Here is a 22,074-nt window from a genome sequence, read left to right as displayed (position 1 = left end):
TACTTTATCTACAGTTCATGCAGAAGTAGAAGTTTTGAAATCCAGACTGAAAATATGTCCATCCCCTGCTTCTAATACATTCTCCAGTTTCTGCTTTGACTTCCTTTGAGGCAAAACTGAAAGCTGAGTTCTTTTCAACCTGTGGCACACTTAATAAAAGCTAAAAAGTTACTCAAAATGAGAGGAGAATTTCATTCATCTTTCCCCAAGTAACTATCCCTTTGGAGCACATTCTTTGGATTTAACCTTTTTTAGATCGGAATTTTTGAGTCTTTTTTACCAAAATTTTTTCCAGCTTAAGTGTCTTTTACATCTTTTGGAGTTCCTCTGAATAGGGGAATATTTTCTGGGAGAACCACAGTTTTCTGTATCTCTTGCTGTTAAAGCATATCAGTATGTGCCTTTCTTGCCAGAAGTGCTTGTCTCTCAAACAGAATTTCAAGGAAAAAAAATTTGTCTGGATGAGAGGACATAGCAGGGTTTAATTAAATATATATGTGTGTTTAATGAAGAAATACTCTGCAAAAACACCACAGAAGCTAAAATGGTGAGATTATTCCTTCACTGAAGATTTTCTTGTCCACTGTTTTTTGGGAACAACACTTGTTTTAATTCTGTTATTCCAGTTCCGGGCAAAATTTGATATTCTTTCACTTCAGCTGAAGCAAATGTAAGAAATTAATTAGCATAAAGCTAAAGATACATCAAAGGCTAAAGTGACGGGTAATGGCTGAAATGTTGAAGATTCCTCTGTTCAGGCACAAAAGATACTTTTACACTGAAGGAAGACAACACCTGCCAAGTCCACGTCAGCATGGCACTACTGCTGCTTCTTAGGGTTGTTTATAATAATGTGAAGTCAATTTGAAGTTCACTTTGTGCTTGTGGATTACAGATGCTCCTTTTTTCTGCATGCCTTTTGAAGAATTGGGTGTTATTTAAGGTTATTGGTCTTGCATGAGTAAAAAGATACAAAGTTATGGGTACTAACTTTAAAATTGATCTCTGTGGAGCAGAGCTCTGGCAGTTGTGTGATTCTAATATGGTGTCACTTTGTGGCAGTTCCCCTGTATGAAGTGTTCTCCTGGGTGCTCTGTGTTTCCTGCATATAACTTCTAGAGTTTCATATTTCTTGTAGGAAGCAGTAGGGGGGACAAGAGGCCAGATGGAGACAAGGCTTTGAGAGAGGAAAAATAAAAATATGTGGGCAAAAACTCTGTTGGTCTTCTTTTATCCTGACTGTGCTAAGGGCTAAAAACTAAGTGGAAATTGAGCGTGGAGGGTGTATGGCAGCTCTCAGGGGCAGGGCATGACTTAGAGTAAGCCACCCAGACCTGTGTGTAAATACAGTATGTGATTAAGCCATTGGAAATATATTTCCTGTGTAGAACATCATGGATTCCAGGCTCCAGCCTATGCTTCTTACACCTTTTCTCTTGTGTTTCTGCAACTTGTTCATTTAAAACAGAATTTTTTCACAGCAGGAGACTGCTTCTTGGTACATTCCCAGAGCATCTAATTCAGTACAGCATCTGTGTTAATAGCAGCACTGTCATTTGTATAACATCAGCTGGTCATAGGATTCTTCCAGCTGCTTCTTCCCAATTAAATTAAAATCAGGTGAAAGTGGCCTGTGGTTGCAGTTCATATAATTTCATTTTATTTGCTTTTTAAATTTTCTTAAGCCTTCTATTTGATAAGTGAATGAGAGTTTAATTCTGAATCTCTTCATAGCGTATTTAATTTTTGTTTACTATTTGCTTTGGAGAGAGGATGGAAAATGAAACTAATAAGTACAGAGAATGATGAACTGTTACCTTGCATAGAGATCTGAGCTGATCTGATGGGGTTGGCATGAGACATGAATGATAGCAGTAAATAACAAAAACAAACAAGTAAACAAACAAAGATAAGGCATTATTAATGGAGAGAGCATGTAGTTCTGAATAATTTAAGTCAAAAATTTTATAAGTAAACAAGGCAGAAAATGTTAGCAGGGAAGCATTACCCATTTTTATACAGAGAATTAATTACTCCTCTAAGAGACTGGTTTAGACATGCAAAATGTACTTTTTCTTAAATTTTGGCTCTGGCATGGACCAGCAAGACTCTTCGTTCTTCTGGGACAAAGGCAGGAGTATTACAAATGCAGCCTTTGTATCCTGGGTGCCACCAATGGACAGAATGGGGTTGTTCAATCCACTGAAATACAGGAACATGGAGGTGAACTGAGTACAAAAATTAAGGTACGATTAATTATTTTCCATTCATTTGGATTACATACTCTGTAAATAGAGCTATTTATGGGGGTTTCTTTGACTGAGAGCAGAGATTATAATAATCTAAAAAGAACTACCTTTTGAGAAAAGCAGGAACAAATCAATCTCAATTCTGTGTTTGATCCTTGTGCAAGAGATAATAGAATGATAAAACTGGTATGAAACAGCACTGTAGTAGAGTGTCAAGCTGTTTTTTTATTTCACTGCAGATAACTGTAAGGGATAATATTTGAAACTAGATGACAAGCATTATCACATCACTTAGCAATGGTGAAGTAAGGTGGGATCAGAGCTGGAAAAGTGAAGTCCTTGGGAGCAATAAGAAAAGAAGAGAAGAATTCAGATGAATTCTGGATTCCTTAGAGCAAGTCAACTGTTGTTGTAAAGAGACCCATCACTTCATTACATTGCAAAGCATGTACTAAAGTCTGTGTGTCTGGAGAATAGGTTATAATTCTTAGCCTTTTCTTGGTCACTGCCATAGGAACTCAATCTATCATTAGAAAGTGCAGCTTGTGCTGGTGGTGACGTACTCTCTTGTCTTTGGTATCATTTTGTAGCTAGCTGCTCAGATTGGTACATGATAGGAGCTTCAGCAAAACAAGATTGAAGTTAGTGTTTTATTTATCCTGAGTTACATTTAGTAGTTTTTTTGGGATTTAGAAGTTCAGTTCACTCTGGTTTTGGGACAGTTGTTCTCACCATTGCACATGCATTTTCTCCATAGAGGAACAAAACGTGCTCAAATACTGGAGGACAGGCATTGTCTTTACGCATTGCTGGCAGTGCTGAGGTGGTTTGGGAAGCTCACAGATGGCTTATGCTCACAACAAAAGTCCTTCCTTCCCTGTTCAAACTTTTACATCCAGCTTGTTAACATTTAGTCTTAGTTATCTAGTATAAATGATGATTCAGCCATTCTCTTTCACATCGCACCAGTGTCTATTGCTCTTGCCAAAACAGAAGTAATAGGTGACAAAGGAGCATGGTTCCTTTATTCTTATTTGTTTAGTTTTTATTTTTTCAGTTTCTGGTTTTGGTATGTCATGATCTTTTGCTCCTCTTATGAGACTGTTGCCTGTTAGATTGCTTTGTTAAATGTTTCTCTTGTCTTTTATGTGTTTCCTTTCTATTTAGAATCCAGATATTTTCAGATTTAACTTGAGATTCCCTGTAAATTTACAGGTTCTTTCCTCATCACATTTAAAGAATCCCATGGATTACTTTGAAAATGAAAATATGGTGGATTATATTTGATCTTCCTACAAACAGTATTCATATTTTCCCCCTAACATCAATGTGTCCAAGCATGCCACCTTTTGTTTTCTGCTCACAGAACTAAGCACTTTGAGAAAACATTCACAAAATTTTCAGGCCTTAGGGAGTCAGCAGAGAGCTCCTCTTTTAAGTCTTCAGATTAAATTTAGACGCCTGTTAACAAGTTGCAGAAATTCCAAACAGCCAGGAAGTCTACTTGGGAACTAACAATTCTGAAAAAGATTTTTAAAAAAATAAAAAGTAACAGAATCATAATCCAAAAAATTTTAAGTGATGTTCTTAAGACAGATTTGAAACTATTAAGTAGCAGTGCTCTAGTGAATGGAAGTGTTGGACCTTAATGCATACTAGCAGTCAAAGGCAATGTTGCATATTAAGGTGTCGGTATACCATCTTCTGGCTTCATATCAATGAAGGATTAGTGTAACACCTTCTCAAAAAGCATCAGCAGCCAGACCCAGCCTTGCTTGTACCCAGTTGAAGGTTTTTCCCTGTCTGGGGAAAGCCCACAGTACCAACTGGTTCAAAGACTTTTACATAAATTCCCCCCCACCTCTTAAGGAGGAGCTACCCGAAACTATGATTTTCCAAATTATTTTTAAAATTTCAGGAGTAAATAATTGACACAGCATGATGCTGTCTGAACAAACACCACTACATTTTGTCCTTCCATGTTGTTTCAAATTGGCTGTTCTCATTCTGCTTTATCACATGATTGATTATGTAATTGGTTATATGGTCACCATTTAGACATATGACTTTGTTAAATCCTTCCCCAACAGATTAAATTGATAGGTAATTAACGGGATTTGAGGCTTTCCATAATCTTCGTGCTGTCTACCTCTGCACAAGGATAAGTGTATTTAAATCATGAAAAACTTCCACATTTCTAGGTTGTGTGTAAATTGTATTTTTCTGTATGTTTCATGTTATTTTCTTTCCCTTTCCAGGTACTACATAGAAATGGCTTTATGGATCTGGACACTGACCATTTTGAGCGGTTTTTGTGTCACCTTATCCAGAAATGAGGAACTGAAATTTTTTCAGAGTGCTACAGAGCTAAATCATCTAACAGTGGATAATGACACTGGGATAATCTATTTGGGAGTGGTAAATGCGCTGTATCAGCTTACAGAAAACCTGGAAGTAATAAGATCTGTAGAAACAGGTCCAAGAAAGGACAACAAAAAATGCACACCTCCCATTGATGAAAATCAATGTAAAGAGGCCGTACTGACTGACAATTACAACAAATTGCTGTTGCTGAACAAGGCGGATAATACAACTGTGGTATGTGGAAGCCTTTTTAAGGGAATCTGTGCCATCAGAGATCTACAAAACATTAGTGATGAGAAGTATTACGTAGACAGTAGTGGAGAAAAGTCCTTCGTGGCAAGCAACGATGAGAATGTATCAACTGTGGGACTGATCACTTCCCTGAATAACGACCAAGTGCTGTTTGTTGGGAAAGGGAATGGACCAAATGACAATGGGATCATAATCAGCACTCGGCAGCTTTACGCCAGGGATGGGAAAGACATTTTTGAAATGTATACAGACTCAGCAGCTGTTAAGTCAGCTTATCACTCATCAAGCACACAACAATTCGTGGCAGTTTTTGAGGATAAAAATTATGTTTATTTTATTTTTAATCAACAAGAGAAACAACCTGTCAACAACCGCACACTGATTGCACGTCTGTGCAAAGATGATGCCCATTATTATTCCTACTTTGAAATGGACTTGGGTTGCAAAGATGATGATGGTGCCTATGACCACTGTCACTCTGCTTACGTCACTACCCCTGGAAAAGAACTGGCTGAGAGCATGGCTCAGCAGGGACAACCTGCAGATACTCCCTCAGATGACAAAATTCTTCTTGCACTCTTCAGCAAAGTGAACAAAGATGACAGCTCTCTAAAATCTGCTATGTGTGTGTTTTCCTTGCGTCAGATCAATGAAAAGATGGAAAAAAACCGGAATGATTGCTACACTAAAAAGAATACCAGCTCATTTTACAAACTTTTTTCAGCAGAAAACCCGTGTGCATTACATGGACTGGTAATATAAATAATATAAATATTAGTTTTAGCATTTGTGTTACAGTTTATGGGAGATATACAACTACATGTTTTAAGGAGGCTTTGAGCTAAACTATATTAAGATGACTGAAAACTCAATAGATGGAATCACTGTAGAAATGTAATGTGGCTGGGCAGGGCTGTGGACAAGTAAGAAATGACAAAATTTTGAGTCAGTTTGAGAGAACATCAAATCCTTTCTAAGATAAGCATTGCTTTCCTAAGTGCATTTCTTTTAAAGGGATCCTTCTGGTATGGGAGTTACTGAGTCAAATACAGGGATTTTTTACTCCCATGACCAGCTTCTGGGTGATCACTGTAACTATCTCTGTTGGCTTTATGATTGTTTTGCCCACAGCACTCTATTCCCAAGCCCCACTTGTGCATGCCACTCATTCATTACTGCAGCCAACACTAAACTGGGCTGAGAAACTGAATCATCTTAAAAATAACTTAGCCAGCTTTTAGGAGGATGGCTTAATTTGCCAGCCTGAGCAAGGTACACACTTGCATAAACAGCTGTTTGAGCACAACTTGGGAAGTGGTGTGCTATAGTCCAGGGAGAGGAGTGAACAGCTGAAGAGATAGGGCATGGAAAAACCTTTTTTTGGTGTTGACTCATAATCCTTCATCGTGTGAGACTGAAGCCTTCTCCCACACAGTAAGTCAGTAGTGCTGATGAGTCAAAATTACACATTTGGCTTTGAACCACCAGTGTTACTTGCTGCAGTACCCTGCATATGGGGTGAGCATCAAACACAGAAATCGTGAATGTGACGAGTGGCCGTGGCTCCTGACAAAAAGAAAGTGTGGATTTCAGATCAGAAAAATAGTTTTGTTACTAAATATAGTAGGAAAAGCAAGGTGTGAATGAACTTCCTTCTGGTGGCTCTTGCTGCCGCTGAGGATTAAAGCGCAGTGAAGAGGGAATGTGTTGAAGTCCATGAGACAGTTGCCAGGGAATTGATTTTTGATGGAATGCAGCAAAGTAAGTAACAAAACAGCAATTTAAAAAGCAGTCTTCAAGGCAAAGTTGGTTAAACCAGTCTCTATGACATGTCCATTTTAATTAAACCAACTGGTTAATTTTTAAACTGTTGCTATTATGAAACTGCTGCTATAATGAAACAGAAACCAAAAAAAAATTCCCTCCCTGTGTCTCCTGGAAAGTGAAAGTGTGGAAGCAGTTCTCAATTAACAGGCTGCTGTCTGATTACTGCCTGTTGGCTGGGGGCAAATGCACAGAAAATCCATTTCTCTCTTCCTACTCTTCAGTGTCTGAGGGGTCTTATGTTGTCTAGTAATAGGACTTCACTTCATTCTTAGCTAGGAATTAGTGATCTGAATGTTTAACATCATTCTGTATTGCTATTCCTTATTAGAATGCAAGCAAAAATTTCCCCTGTGGCTCCGAGCACTTGCCGTACCTGTTGGGCAGTAGGAATGGTGTTGTAGAGAAGCCGGTGCTGCAAAAGGAAGGGATGAATCTCACGGCTGTCACTGTGGCTGTGGAGAACGGGCACACCGTGGCCTTTCTGGGAACATCGGATGGTAAAATTCTTAAGGTAACCAACTGGATTAAAAGACTGGAAGGTATTTAAAAGTCTATGATCTAAAAGTCAAAATGGGATTTATAAGATCTCATACTTGGAGCAAATACTCTTGGAGCTTGGTATTTTTCATCTCAAAGAAAAGACGCATTATTTCTGATGTACTTCAGCTATCTGATACACAGTTTGAATTAGCATTGCCTGAATGGCACTTTTCCTGAAGGATTACTTACCTACCGAGAGCTTTATATAAACAGCCTTAGGTTATCTAACAACAGCTTTAACCTTATCTCTATTCAAGCTCATACTGGTTTAAGAGCAACTTTTCATTCTGTAGTCTTTCTGGCTGTTCAGTGAATGGAGGTGGCCATATAAAGCCCAAGCTGAAGCTCTGATAAGTTCTAGTTGTATGGTGCTCAAGGCTTGACATGTTTGTGGTGTTAAAATATGAAGATTACAACACCAAACACCTTCTTTTGCTTGAAGGAGATGGCCATGTCCAACCTTAAACCTAGCACTGCCAAGTCCCACCAAACCACATGGTAAATCATGTGGATGTGGTGCATAGAGATGTGATTTAGTGGTGAACATGGTGATGCTAGTTTAGTAATTGGACTCTGTGATCTTGGAGGTATTTTCCAACCTTAGTGATTCTATGAGTCTATGTCCCTAAGTGACACATCTACATGTCTTTTAAATATCTTCAGGGATGGTGACTTAACATGCTGCCTGGGCAGCCTGTTCCAACACTCGACAAACCTTCCTTGAAGAAAGACTTTCCAATATCTAGTCAGAACCTCCCCTGGCACAAATTGAGGCCTTTTTCTCTCTCCCTCTTGCTTGCTAATTGTGAGAAGAGATCAACAGCCACCTCACTGCAGTCTCCATTTTGGTAATTGTAGAGAGTACTAAAGTCTCCTCTGAGCCTCCATTTCTCCAGACTGAACACCCTCAGCTGCTCCTCATCAGACATGCACTCCAGACCCTTCACCAGTCCTGTTGCCCTTCTCTGAATACTCTCCAGCACCTCAATGTTTTTCTTGAAGATTCACTTTAGTCCTCCTTTTGCTCTTAATATATTTTTAGAAACATTTTTATTGTCTTTTACAGCAGTAGCCAGATATAATGATATTTAAGGCAACATTAACCACCTTTTAATTTCTTCCACAAAATAGGTATTCCTGTCATCCACTGCAACTGAGTACAGCTCTCTTACTATCGAACTAAACAAACCCGTAAAGAAGGACCTGGTCCTTGATCAAACCCAAGAAAATCTGTATGTGATGACCACAGACAAGGTAACGTGTCCTGCTTGCATTAAGGACCTGGCCATCTTTCACTTTCTCTGCAGCTTAACATGATATTTATACATTTTCCAGTTGCTCTTGGAAATTGCCCTATTTGGTGGGACCCCCCCTACTCTGTATGTATGAAGACCTTTCTGAAGTCTAAGCTGATGGACTTGTGGCTTGGAGAACTGTAATATCTGGGATGCTTAGCGACAGGGAATGGGGAGTTCCCCTCTGGAGCTGTCATACAGGGTCTGTGAGAGGGATGAAGAGGAGATGTTTGGCCCCAGCACACCTCAGGGTCTGTAGCCCTAGCGCTCGGTGTGGGATGCGTGGGGTACTAGTGGGTGCTGTAGCTGCCAACAGATCTGTTCAAGGGCACTTCAGGATTCAGGATGCTGGTGGCTGGCATGCTCACACTCACACATCTGTAAAGCCACCAGTAGTTTTTGTGTGTCTTAGTGTCAAAAACTAAGAAACAGTGGAGAGAGTTAGAGAGTTATATATTTAGGAAAAACTTTCATTCAAGCTTCTGCTGGAACTGCATACAGGAGGAAAAGTCCAACTTCACTAGGAAAGGCATGGGCAATCTCTTCTAGGCCCCTTCTTTTTGCTGTAAGGTGAAGGCACAATGGGGGCATGTAAAAAAGGGGAGGAAAAAAAGCAAGTAGGAAATGAGAGGGATAGCAGATTTCTCCTCCAGCCCCAGGGGTAGTCCTGACACTTTTCTTTGTGGAGGCTGGAGCTGCCAGCTTCAAACACTTTGTTCAGCAGCTCTCCAGGACAAGGTGGGTGACAGGCTGTGACCATCTGTAGCCCTGCCAGTGACATGGAATGCAACATGGGAAATGCTCCACACCACAAACACAGGGAGAATAAGGGGGCTGTGAAAGGAGAGTATTTGGGAAGACAGTACAAGAAGAATGTTTTCTGACTGTTTTATAAAAGGATTAATACAAATTCCTGCTGCAGGAATGTTATAGCCTAGCTGGTTTTAAGGCAAGAAACAACATTGGAAAAAATGCCAGAAAAACAACTGATAAAGCATTTAATAATATGGCAGTGTGACAGAGAGGTTTCTTTTTCTTTTCTTTTTTTTTTTTCTTTTTGGTTGGTTTGGTTTGGTTTGTTTTATTTTGGGGTTTTTTTAGCTGTTGATAATGCTCATTTGGCTTCTGTTCAGATTTGGAACACAACTCCAAGCTTCAACATTGTCCATAAAACTCTGGGTGGCCTGGCCCCCCATTTGACAAACTGGCACATTATGTAAAAGCCCTGCACAAGGTCTGCACAAGGCTACTGCGTGTGCTGCTGTGTGCTGTGTAAGAGATAGCAGCAACCTTGAGGGAAGACAAGCTTTCTGGTGATGGTCAGCTTGAAATGGTAGAATTTAGAAAGACAACAGACAACTTTTTTCAAGAAAACCTGCAAACGAAATCATTCAATCACCACAAAACGTTTAGAATGCAGCAAATTTCTGCAGAAGGATTTTACTTAAATAATTTCCAAGTAGCTCTCGTAGACACTGCAGTTTCTGAATAATGTGAATAATAGTTTTCTTTTACAAAACCTGTTTAGCTTAAATATGAATAGCTGAAGTTGGGAGCTCTGTAATGGCATTGCATTACTGTCATCTCCAGGAGTTAATTACAGTGAGCAGTCCCACCCACTTTTAGAAGCAGATAGACAGGAGGAGAATGGAGGCCTTTGGAGCTGGGAGAAACAAAGCGACATAAGCGAGGGGGGAAGAATAAATGATGAAACATGTACTTCTGGGTTAGGCATTGCTGTGGGTTGTGGGAATAGAGATATCAGAATCCTGACTTGTGAATTTTAATGGTTAAAGGTAAATAAAAAGACAACTGGCTGTGCTGACAGGCATGCATGCTGCTGAGCTACCTGGCAGATGCAGACTGCCCCAGCATTTAGAAATTAATTTCTTGGGCTCTATAAGCACTTGAACAAAGTGGAAGTGGTGATGTGGTAGGTTATAACTTCTTTAAAAAGAAATTAGATCAAGAGAAACACAAGGAAAAACAATACAGAGGTTAAGATCCATAGTGAGAATCAAGCTCTTCCTTTCCTCTTTCCCCTTTCTCCCCTCTTTTCTCCCAGCTTCTGCTGTGGTGCCAATGGCAGTAGGGATTTTGAGCAAATGCTTTCAGCAGTCAGTCCCCTCTGCTCCAAAAGCTTGAACAGAGAGCAGGAGAAACCCCTTGCACCTTCCTGTGGGACTTGTAAAGGAGCTTAGCACCCCTGTGCTGCTCATGCTGGTTCATTACAAGCGTACATCACTGGTAGGATCCCAGGTTCCTTAAGGTACCTAATGTACTTGGAGGAAAGCAGAAGTCTGTGGCAGTCACTATGATCAAGTTTATTTACTTGTTTTAGTTTTTAACACTTTTTGATTCAGAGTGCCAACACAAAAAGCTCTAAAATTAATTTATTTACATTTTGAAATTTCCTGGTTCTTCGGGTTTGGTTTTGGTTTGGGGGGGGTGGGTTTTGTCATTAAGGTCACACAAAACTTGCAGAGATGGTGATCCCTAGGGCTTGTTCATGCTTACCAGAATTGTGAAACAAATATTTTGTCATTAAAAATAAAATCATTCACTGGATATTAAATTACTTGTGGGTACCACTTAGTGAAAGAATGCCAGTAACGCAGCTCCAGTTAGCTAAAAAGAAGAGAATGCTGAAAAGATAAAGCCCTGTATTAATAAATGCAAGAAAATTGCACAATATTGACATTTTCCTTAACTGAGCTATCTTATTTAACTCTCAGAATAGGAAGAAAAGGCCAAACTCAGAGAGTCAAAGTAGCTTCATAATTGCCAGTGAGATGAGACTGGCATTATATTAAAATGAGATTAAAAGCCTACATCTCAGAGTTTCTGTTTTTACACTTCTTGTGCTCTTTAAAGGTAAAATGTAGTCGTAAACTGGAAGATGTATGGCCTGTTTTCCTCTTGCATCATTGCAGCAGCATGGCTAAAAGGAATGTCTCTTCTTTCTGTGCACCGAAGAAAAAGTTGTTTATTCTCCACACCAAAGGAAATCAGAACCAGAAGCTGTATATTTACTGGGGGAATGAGACATGAGAACTGATGATGTTCTTTTCCCTGCTGCTTCCTGTCATAGTTATTTCCATTTTCTTTAGTGAATGTATTCCATGGTGGAAGGTTATGCATGGAGAAGTGCAGTAACCCGATGCACCCTGGCTCTCATGTGCTTGCAGACTTTCTGAAATGCCTTCTAGCTGGAAGTGCATTTCCAAACAATTTCAACTCCTTGGCAGTCATAGGGAGGTGAGAATATTCTGTTTAAAAAATGATCTAACCAGTACCAGGTTAGCCTTTTGAAAGTATCCACTCTGCAGTAGCTGCTTCTTGAATTCAGAGCATTGCTGACGCAGTTTCTGTCCTGAGGTGCAGATTTCCACAGGTACTATAACTGGAGGAACTGAAAAGCTCAGTTTTTGTAAGACTTGCTCTTAATTCTTGATTATAACAATGTCCTACATTACTTTGGAGACAGACTAGACGATATCAGAGTGGGAAAAGAAGCAGAAAAAAGTGTATGAATTTAGACTTTATTAAGGGGGAAAAGAACAGACTGGTTTTATATATATTCTGTTAAAATCGGGCTGAGCTCTGGGTATAATAATACAGCTGCAGCAGGTAATGGCACTGTACTGCTAAGTCCACAAATGTTTCCACCTCCTTATGCCATCTTCAGTTGTTAGGTTTGCCTTGCTTTTGTTTTTCCAGGTGTACCGATTACCTGTGCAGGACTGCCACAAATACTCAGACTGTGAGAAGTGTGCCCAGGCGAGGGATCCGTACTGCGGCTGGTGTGTGAGGGAGGGCAGGTGAGTGCTGCTGGCTGTGCTCTGTGCAGGCAGTGGAACTGCTCAGGTTGTGACCTGTGCTCTGGCATGGTGAGCTGCTCAGGTTGTGACCTGTGCTCTGGCATGGTGAACTGCTCAGGTTGTGACCTGTGCTCTGGCATGGTGATCCAAGCTCTTTGTACTCAGCCTTACACTCCTGACAGGCATTTAATTTTATCACACAGATATTGATATCAATATTCTGTGCACACAAAGAAGTCCCCGTGGACTTCTTCAGATTTGATTAGTTTGGGAAAATATATACTTTTCTGCTGGTACTGAGAATGATTATACACCTTCTATAACTGTATGTTTTATCACTCTTTTAACTGTACAGCCACATGTTCTCACAGAAAATAATAAAAAAAAAATGCTCCCTATTTCAAATTCAGAAACTATAGCATATATTTTAAGTACATCAGGAAAGCGTAAAAAAGAACATAAAAGAAAAACTGTTCCATGTCTAAAATAGAGTGTATAGCTCAAATGCTGGTTTTACATAAACATCATCTGTCAAGATGTGTAGCTACAGGGAACCCTCACCTACCTGTAGGAGAGCAGAAAGTGACATTTTGCTGACTATCTGCAGAGGTTCACTGAATGAATATTCAAGTACATGTAAACTAGGACAGCACTGAACAGCCCTGGAATGTCTCTTCTTTGCGCTCTGCATTGATTGGAGTGCCGAGAGGGAAGAGCAGTCCTGCAGCTCTCTTTTTGACTACTAAATTAATTAACCCCTTGGCATGAGTGGTTGGGAATTCGTGATTCTAACTTCTTGCTGTTGGAACAAAGGGGTTGTTTAATTATAATATGCAGATGAATTTCAGGCTTCTGGTTTTCTGCCTGAAAATGTGAACTATCGCATTAGGTCACCTATCAGCCTGATGTAGCATAATATGGAGCACTGCAGAGAAACTTATGTGGTGTGTGCAGGTTTATGTAATAAACTAACTCTTTGAGCCTGGGGTTTCAGTTGCTGTGGGTGAAACCTGAGAATTTGGAATGTAACCTCAAACTCCTCCTGGGCTGCCGGGAGTTGAAGGCTTTGGCATATATCATAAAAAAGGCAATTTTCCTTAGATTTCCCTTCAGGTTTCTGATATGACCATTGACCTCAATATCTCAAAATATTAATGGTTTCTGAGAACAGGCAAACATGAATTTTCACATTTGCTAGTATTTATTTCCAAAGGGGAGAAAAAAAGTGCTTCATTTCTGAGTTTCATCTCTGTCTCATGATCACAGACAGCCCTTAGCAGTGTGTTTAGGGATTTGTTACGTGAATGTTGACTCCGTACATAAACGATTTGTTTAAAGGAGGTTTGACAGAGCTGTGCAACAACTGCATTGTGTTAAAGCCCCTGATGGGTTAATAGTCAACTTTCTGCTACAGCAGACAAATCCCACAGCATTTTCTCTTAAACTTTGCACTGAATGGAAAGAAAACATCCGAGACTGTCCCCACCTCAACAAGCTTTCGTAGCTACATACAGCTTCTGTACTGCATTAGTTCTTCCAGTACCTGAGCTGGGAAAATCTTCCAGTGTGTTTGGTGAGGCTGCACAACTGCTGTTGTCTTCCCATAATTGTAACACTGCCTTGTCAGGGAGAGGTCTTAAATAGTGGCAGGAGTTAATGAAGACATTCCCTACAAAATAACATTTCTAGTGCTGGTGTTGCACAGAAGTTCTCCACAAGCTTGTATGCCCCCAGCAATACTTCTCTGTTGCATCTTCTCTTGAGTGTTGTGTCTTACCAGTGGCAACACAGAGGTGTCTGCCATTTACCTGCAGAAAGAAAACCTCTCATTCAGGATGTTGTTATATATTGCAATGAAGCAATGAAGCTTGAAATCAGCTTGATTTCAGATGGCCCCACTGCCCCATGGTTCCTGTGCTCTGTATGGATATGTGTTCTGTATGTCTAATTCAAGGTGCTGTCCAAAATAGTATAGGCACTTGCTTTTGACATGTCAAGTCATCAATTGTAATTACACCACTAATTCTGTTAAAAATCCTCTAATTGCAACCCCACTAGTCAATATTAAAGAAAATTTGTAGTTGTCTTGTGTTGTAATTTCAGTCTCTAATCATGAAATTGTTGCATAGTTCAGAGAAAGGAGAGTCCAGCTATAATACTGGCTTGGGGTTTTTTTTCTTTTTTCTTTTTTTTTCAGGTGCACAAAGAAGGCAGACTGTGGAACAGCTGACAAGGAGAACCACTGGCTGTGGAGTCCAAGTGGCACATGTGTGACCATCATTGGTGCAGACCCTCTAAATATGAGTCGCAGAGCTCCTGCTAAGGTATAACAGGAAAATGCTTTCCATAAATATTCTTTAAGCACATTGGTATGACTACCAGAAAGATGAATATCTGTATTTTTTTATGCACAGTGGAGGCTAGGAATAGGGGACTGTTTTCAGTCTCTGTCATTTCTCACAGTGCTCTTTCTTGCCTGCTGTTCTTGCAGGTTGAGTTCACATTTTTGACCTCTGTAAACCGAAGTGATGCACTAGTATGGATGATAAAGCACTTAACACTTACCTGCATATTATGAAAGTGTTGTACAGTGTTGTATAACCCATAAAAAGTAATTGGTAGGGGAGATTTTATGCTGCCCTTTCAGCTTACTTGAGCATAAACTTAAGTAAGCAGTGAAGCCATAAGCTGTTGCTTTAAAATCAGCAGTGGATTTGCCTATGCAGCAAAGTCTGTGTGGGTACACGGAGAAGGTAAATTCAGCATGCAAAATGACTCTGTGGCAACAAAATTGCAAAACTTGAGTTTTTGGAGTGAGATCAGGGTGTCATAGCTTGCTCTGACTCCAAATGGAGCATGCCAATGCAGACTGTGTGCCCCCCTGGGGTGTTCAGCAAGTAAAATCGATATAATGGCTTTTAATTCCTCTCAATCAGAAATAAAGAAACTTTAATTCAAGTCACTTCATTTCCATTTCTAAATGATGTAAACACTATTTTGTTTGGGCCATTTCTATGTTGAATAAAAATACTAGTAGAGTATAACTGGTTTCAGTTATAGGGAAAGGGATAATTGTCTTTTCTACTGGCAATGCAAAATGGAAGTTAAACTGTGTAATTAACACACTTGAAACATTAAGTCAAGAACACCAGCCCAAATTTAAGCTGGATTGTTTTCTCTTTACTTGTTAAGTTTTCCCATCTTATTTTGCTTTTAGTTTCTCAAGTGCTTTCTTTCTCTCAGGAAGCTAAAATCTCACCATCACTCAGAAATCCTTTTTCAGTATTGCATTTTTTGCATTTTGCATGGAGTTTTGAGGAAGCCACTTTTCTGTTCATCCCTTTCAAACTCCACCACCTCCAGCCTACCCAGCTGTGTTTTCATTATTCACTAAGAACACCTAAGATTAATGTAATATTAATTAATTTTGTTGGGGGTTTAAGTATTAACCACTCTGCTTACTGTTGCTAAGCTGGATGCTGAGGACAAGAGTAAAAGGTTTTGGGTGTGCCTGTACAGACAATTTTGTTTTGATCTATTACATTGACAGGACAAGAGGTTTTTGTATCAGTCTAATTCAACAAAGAATTGAAAAATTGGTAGAGGTTTAAGTAGAAAATATTACCAGATGGGAAGAAGTAAAAATTGAAAAGGAGAGCCATGTTTTGTGATGTTATCTTAAATATCACCTTTGAAATTGAAATTTTCCAAGTCTTACTGGGTATCAAAAAAATATTTTGCCCTTTTGAAATTTTGTTTCCAGGTTGAACTGATTGTAAGTCCACTGCCAACTTTGACTGAGAGTGACAAGGTTTGCTGTACCTTTGGTGAAACAGTGCATTCTGCTCAGGTGAAAGAAGGGGTTATTATCTGTGATCCCCCTGATATAATTCCTCCAACACCAAAGCATCAAGGTAAAGAAATAATGCTACCCTACATGGATAATAAGAGAAAAGAACGTAGACTGCTGTTTCTAATGTTATGCTCTTGTATGAGGTGCCTACACGGTGGGATTTTTTCCTCTTCCAGTCCTTTTCCCCAAAGATTCTGCTGCTGAAATGTCAATTTGCTCAAACTTTTTCTGTTGATATATTTATTTGCTAAATTTCTATATTGTAGCATTCCCAGTGTTTCTGCTGGGAACTTGAAATAGTAGCTTGGTAGACATGGGGTCAGAGAGGTGCTATTCTGCATCACAAACAAACAAAACCCAGTTACTCTAATCTAAGCCTCAGTACTCTGACTTGAAAAGATTTATACCTGCCTCTGGTCTGAAGGAATTAGTGTCTGACTTGTTAGTTTTGCTCCAGTCAACAGTATTACAGTGGCATTTTTTTCTGGTTTGTGTTACAAGGCTATCCTTTCTAGCATCCAGCCTTCTGCCTCCTTTTCTGTGTGTCCTCCAATTCTGCAGCAGTAAGCCTGATGGAAAAATACTTCATCATATAATTAAAGACTGCATCATTGTTCTGAAGCACTGATTATAGGCCTAAGGTCTGTTGCCAGCCATAGTTCTGTGCAATTTCCTAGACAGTGCTTTGTTCATGCTTTAATTCATACATCTTGATGCATAAACACATGGAATGAAACTCATTACACAACACTGTTTATTACGTATCAAGTTTAAAAATCTGAAGAGAAATTGCATGCAAAAAAACATGTGCTTTTACAGCTTGCAGACATACCCCTGAGGATAAGTCTTTTATATGTATTATAACAGTCATGAATTGTCAAAGTGGTACTTGGAAGCACTTTTTAAGATAAGTTTCAATTCTCTTAAGGCTGAAACAGGTAAAAATGTAACTTTAGTTGCAAGGAGAGTAATTACATTAAAATCTCATTATTGAATTTTACACTAGTTGGGGTATGTCATGGTATCAGCTTCTGCTAAGTGTTGAAGCAGCATTCTGTTATTCAGGGCCAATTCACATTCCCTAAATATTTTGTAAAGGACATAAAGCAATGCAGTTGATAAATGTGATATCTTGATGTCATCCAGCACTAAAGGTAAGATTAGAAGCCTGTCAGAGAAGGCATTAGAGTAAATGAGTAATCTAGAAATAATATGACTCTCTGAGTTGGTTTCACATCTGAAAGGATGCTCAAAAGTGGTATTAGGGTGTTCAGAAACTCAGCAGACACCAGGAGAAGGCAGGCAGCAACAAGCATTCACAGAACCACAGGATTGGTTTTAGGGCTGGAAGGGACCTGGAGAGGTTACCTAGTGTAACCCCCCCACTAAAGCAGGTTTACCTAAAGCATATTGCACAGCATCTTGTCCAGCTGGGGTCTGAGTGTTTTCAGTGAAGGAGACTTCACAACCTTTCTGGGCAGCCTGTTCCAGTGCTTGGACACCTTCGAAGTAAAGATGTTTGTCTTCCTATTCAGGTGGATCTTCCTGCGTCTCAGTTTGTTGCCCCTGCTACTTGTTTTGTCTGAACAGAGTCTGGCCCCATCCTTTTGACACCTGCCCTTAAGATGTTTGTATGCATGGTATTTGTATGTTCCTGGCAGTCCTGAGCCATCCAGTTATTGTTAAGAAGCCCTGTTGATGTTGGAAGAGTCTGGGTTACTTTGGTTTTGGTTGGTTGTTGGTTCCAAAAGGAATTTCTAGGAAGCATGCCTTTTCTCAGTCCTGTTGTTAGGAAATCCCCTGTCATTCCTGTGAGTCTGAAATATTCAAGGGGACCCAGTACAGGCAGAGGTAACTTCCAGCCAAGCAGCTGATGGTCTTCCAAGAACCTGTTCAAGGAAAGCAGAGTTTGAAATTGCTCAATAGCTTGTGAAATAGCTTTTCATAAGGGCTTAATGATTTCTGCAAAAGGTATTTCAAACAGTTTCACTCTTTAGTAATAATCCAGACAAGAAGTACATTTGTGGAGAAATAGTGTATGGCAAACTGAAGCCCGCAAGTGCCTGTGGTAACTGTTGCAGGCACCGTTGGGCATTAACCACAAAGATCACTTGCTTGAATTCACATAACAACATTTTTAATTCACAAATGAAAGAGGCAATTTTACATGCAGACATATTCATATTTAAGAAAATGTTTTATTAAAAATGACTGTACTTGTGCCAGTTTTCATCTGTGTTCAATTATGTCCTTACTCAATTTTCCTTGTTCTTCTAGACTCTTTAAAATTCTAACATGATGATAGCACCACATAAAAACACTTCCATAAAATAAAGCTTTTCTTTAATTTTGCTTCTTCCCTTTTTTTTCTCTCTTTTTTTTTTGAGCACCATGTGCTGAAAAATTTTGTGAAGCTTAAAAAGACAAAACAGAACTTACAGACCTAAAGTCATGAGATCCAGAGTGTCAACAGTATAGTTAAATATTTGCTTATGTCCTGTAAAATAATAAAACTGTTATCATTGTATCATTCAGCTCAAGAGCTGAAGAATTCAACAACCACTTGGATATTTTTTTTTCTTTTGTGATAGATCATGTTTCAGTTCCACTTCAGTTAACCTTTGAAAAGAACAAGATTTTTTTTGCATCACATACTTACCCTTTTTATGACTGTGAAGAAGCAATGAATCTTATTGAGAATCAGCCGTAAGTATTTCAACTTCTTAAGTGTTTAGATCCTGTAGCTTGGTGTATTAGGTAACTGGCACCTGAATTACTCAATCATTTCATAATTGAGCCTTTGGCACTCAAAATTTGCCAATGTCCAAATCCTTTTCCATACATTTTAATGGAGTTTAAAAACTGGTTGAAGGGCACCCGGTGAGCCAACAGCATAAAATGTGGAATAGAAATTTTCATGGCACGTATAATCAAGGCCAGTTCATTGTGTTGCCATTTCTGTAGCTGCTAATGTGTCTGCAGGTGAGCAACATGGACATCTGTGTGCCTGCTTGTTCCCTGTAGCGATAGTTGGTGCTTTGGGTTGCAGTGCATTCAAATAGGGCAGGTGCAGCCAGCCCAAACCCTTTGTTCGTCCTGATGTATGAATTTTGATCAAAATCGCTTCCAGTCCTCTCAGGTTTGATCTCAAAATTTTTGCAAATGCTATGGTTTTCTGATCCTTGCTCAAATATCTATTTAAGGGATAAAATAGCTTTTTGGGGTACTTGAACTGTTCTTATGAAATTTGAATTTAATATAGTAAGGACACTCTAACAGACTGATCTAGCCTCCATAGAGGATTCCATAAATATGGAATTTCATTTACTTTTCTTGTTAGCTGGGGAAAAAGCCTGACAACTTGTCATGACTACCATGTTATATTTGTAGATGCTATTCCTGTGCAAGCAATAGATGGAATTGCCAGTGGGACTGGAAGAGACATATCTGTGAAGAGTCCTCTTCAGTACAAGATGTGATTAAACAAAATATGGTAATGTTTAAAAATAAGGTTATTAGGTTTTTTATTAGAACACTTCAATATTTTGTTCTCTGGATCTCTCATATCAGTTTTTTGAATTAGAGATTTAAAAACGATTCTAAAGTTAACTCCAGAAGTCTGAGGTGATGTTTTTTTCTGGTGACAGTGTGGGGGTGGGAATTTGAGGGTGTGATTGAGGCGGGGCAGTGGGACTGAATAACTCCTGAAAGGATATTTCTGTTCCTTTTACTATTTTGCTTCAATGGGAGGAACAAGATTTCAAGGCAGGGAGAGATAATCACCCACAGCTTTGACATATGTTGCAGTCATTTTTAGCATGTCTAATTTGAAAGGGTGTAATCAAATCTGTCACTGTATTTTAAGCATGAAGTTTCTTCAGAACAATCACTCTATTGTCCAAAGGCCATTGGAGCTTGTTGTGATAAGATTTTTTTATTTGTAATAACATATAAAATGTTTCTCTCCCCAGGAAGGAGAATGCCCACAGTTTCTAAACCCTGACCCTTCAATAATACCTATGGAGTACCAAACAACTGTGTATTTTGAGGGAAAACATCTAGATTATTATCGGGTAAGCAGATTAATTCAAAGCTAGCTGTCATTTGAATGCCTCTTAAACTGCATCCACACCCCTAAACTAAAGCATTAGTTCATGTGCCTTGGAGATCCTGCTTGTAATTTAAAGAATGAAAAGAGCTACACATTCAAGTTTTATATAATATTGGTTACTGTGGTAAAGTCACCACCATGAGAGAATCAGAGCTGGAGAAAATACTAAACTACTAAAATGGAGGGAGCATTTTAAAGTATGTAAGTTGGACCTATTAAAACACTGGACAATTATTTTTCATGTAGTGAAATGTGAGGAGATGTAGGAGCTGTGAATGTTTCACATCTTTTTCCAATTAAATACTTGGTGGGTTTTTCTGCTGTTGTTCTAGAATGACATCACTCTATGTGCTTAATTCAGTTTTCACCTTTCAAACACAAAAATGCACTCAGACATTAAATGTTTCTTAGTTTGGATAAAATAATCTTTTCCTTTTTTTTGTGTCTGTGTGTGTGTGTGTGATCATCAGACCATAAGATCATGTATTTTCTCATCCTCATAGCAAAGGCTTCTCTTCCTTAGTACTTGCTTCCAGGAAATAAATACAAAGCTTCTAAGTCAGATAGACCCCAGGGGTTTAATTGCTTTATAGTCTAGACAGTGCATAAAATGTTATTGTTAGTTGGATAAAAATGAAGCTTAAAAACCATTTTTGGTGATAGCTCAACTATTATCAGTTTCTATTTGTTGTTTCTGTGTTGTCTTTGTGTAAATGTGAATTGATGATAGATGCACTGGGGAGTGCATCGATTTCTTTAACTACTGGCCATTTATCAAGGGAAAGAAGGCTCTTCTTTTTGAGGGTTTTTTTTTCCCTTTTTCAAATTGAAGTACTGTGTAACTTCTAAATTCCTTCTATCACCTTTGCTACTCCTGCCAATGGATGGAAAAGGGTCAACAGGCCTGAAGAGCAGCAATGTAAGAAGGGTATTCAGAGAAGTGCAAAAAGCAACCCTTAAGCACTATATGAAGACCATGATGTGCGTCACTACTGTAGGGATATATGAAAACTGTGCTATAAAAAGTGTATGTTCAAAAATAAACATTTTTGTTTAAAGACCTTAAAATATATTCAGTGAAATGCAAATTTGGTGAATTTGGTCTGTCCTCTAAGAGACCAGAACTGGTCCCTGGTGGGATGTCTGGTTGAGTGCAACATGTGGCAGACAACACCTCTCCTAAACCCACAGCTCTCCTTGCTAATAATTGAAAAGTATTCTAGAGATTATACTCATATTTCTTTTATTTAACATTGTGAAGAGCTGTTTTTCTGCCCAAGAGGGAAATTGTTTCCTGCTCCCTTGATATAATTGGAAGAGCCCTCTCTCTAGAGAAATTCAGAGCAGATGCATAATCTAGATGTGCTGAATTTGACCTCTAGTGGACCCTTGTCCTCCAAGGAGACACAGCAGTAGGAAGGCAAAAACTACTTGATCTAGTTTATTATTCTATGAATAAGCACTTTAATCTTTCTGAACTACTAGCAACAAAAAGGGAGTGGAGAAAAGGCTTCTGGGTTTTTTTTTTTAATTCTGTGAGATATCAATTGCTTTTAACAAATGCAAAGACACATCCTGTGGATTGAATGCTTTGTCATGGGTAGCAATGTTTAATAGTTTGCCTACAGAATGTATTTTTTTAACTTGGAACTTGGAAGGCTTACTAGGAGTTCAAGTTTCTGTAAGAAATCAAGGTGAATGCATAATCCCAAAACTGGAAAGATACTGGAGAGCAGTGAGTGTCAAATGATGTCACAGTGAT

General features: G+C 39.0%; 1 protein-coding gene across 3 annotated transcripts in view; it reads left to right on the top strand.

Moving 5' to 3' along the window:
- PLXNB2 (plexin B2) overlaps positions 1-22,074 on the top strand; it is a 250,246-nt gene that overhangs the window by 165,299 nt on the left and 62,873 nt on the right. For 2 of the 3 annotated variants that reach the window (XM_015628206.1, XM_015628207.3), the window contains exons 5-13: positions 4,508-5,618; positions 7,021-7,203; positions 8,364-8,486; positions 12,248-12,348; positions 14,546-14,672; positions 16,112-16,262; positions 18,793-18,907; positions 19,592-19,694; positions 20,173-20,274. In XM_015628206.1, the coding sequence (XP_015483692.1) occupies positions 4,508-5,618; positions 7,021-7,203; positions 8,364-8,486; positions 12,248-12,348; positions 14,546-14,672; positions 16,112-16,262; positions 18,793-18,907; positions 19,592-19,694; positions 20,173-20,274 (2,116 nt within the window). Of the gene's footprint in view, positions 1-2,575; positions 2,585-4,507; positions 5,619-7,020; positions 7,204-8,363; positions 8,487-12,247; positions 12,349-14,545; positions 14,673-16,111; positions 16,263-18,792; positions 18,908-19,591; positions 19,695-20,172; positions 20,275-22,074 lie in introns of those variants that run through there. The other variant, XM_015628210.1, reaches the window with a different exon arrangement.

Source organism: Parus major, chromosome 1A (genome assembly GCF_001522545.3).
Source record: "Parus major isolate Abel chromosome 1A, Parus_major1.1, whole genome shotgun sequence".
Taxonomy (NCBI): Eukaryota; Metazoa; Chordata; class Aves; order Passeriformes; family Paridae; genus Parus; species Parus major.
The sequence above is the reverse complement of the archived record's forward strand: the minus strand, read 5'-3'. Positions and strand labels throughout refer to the sequence as shown.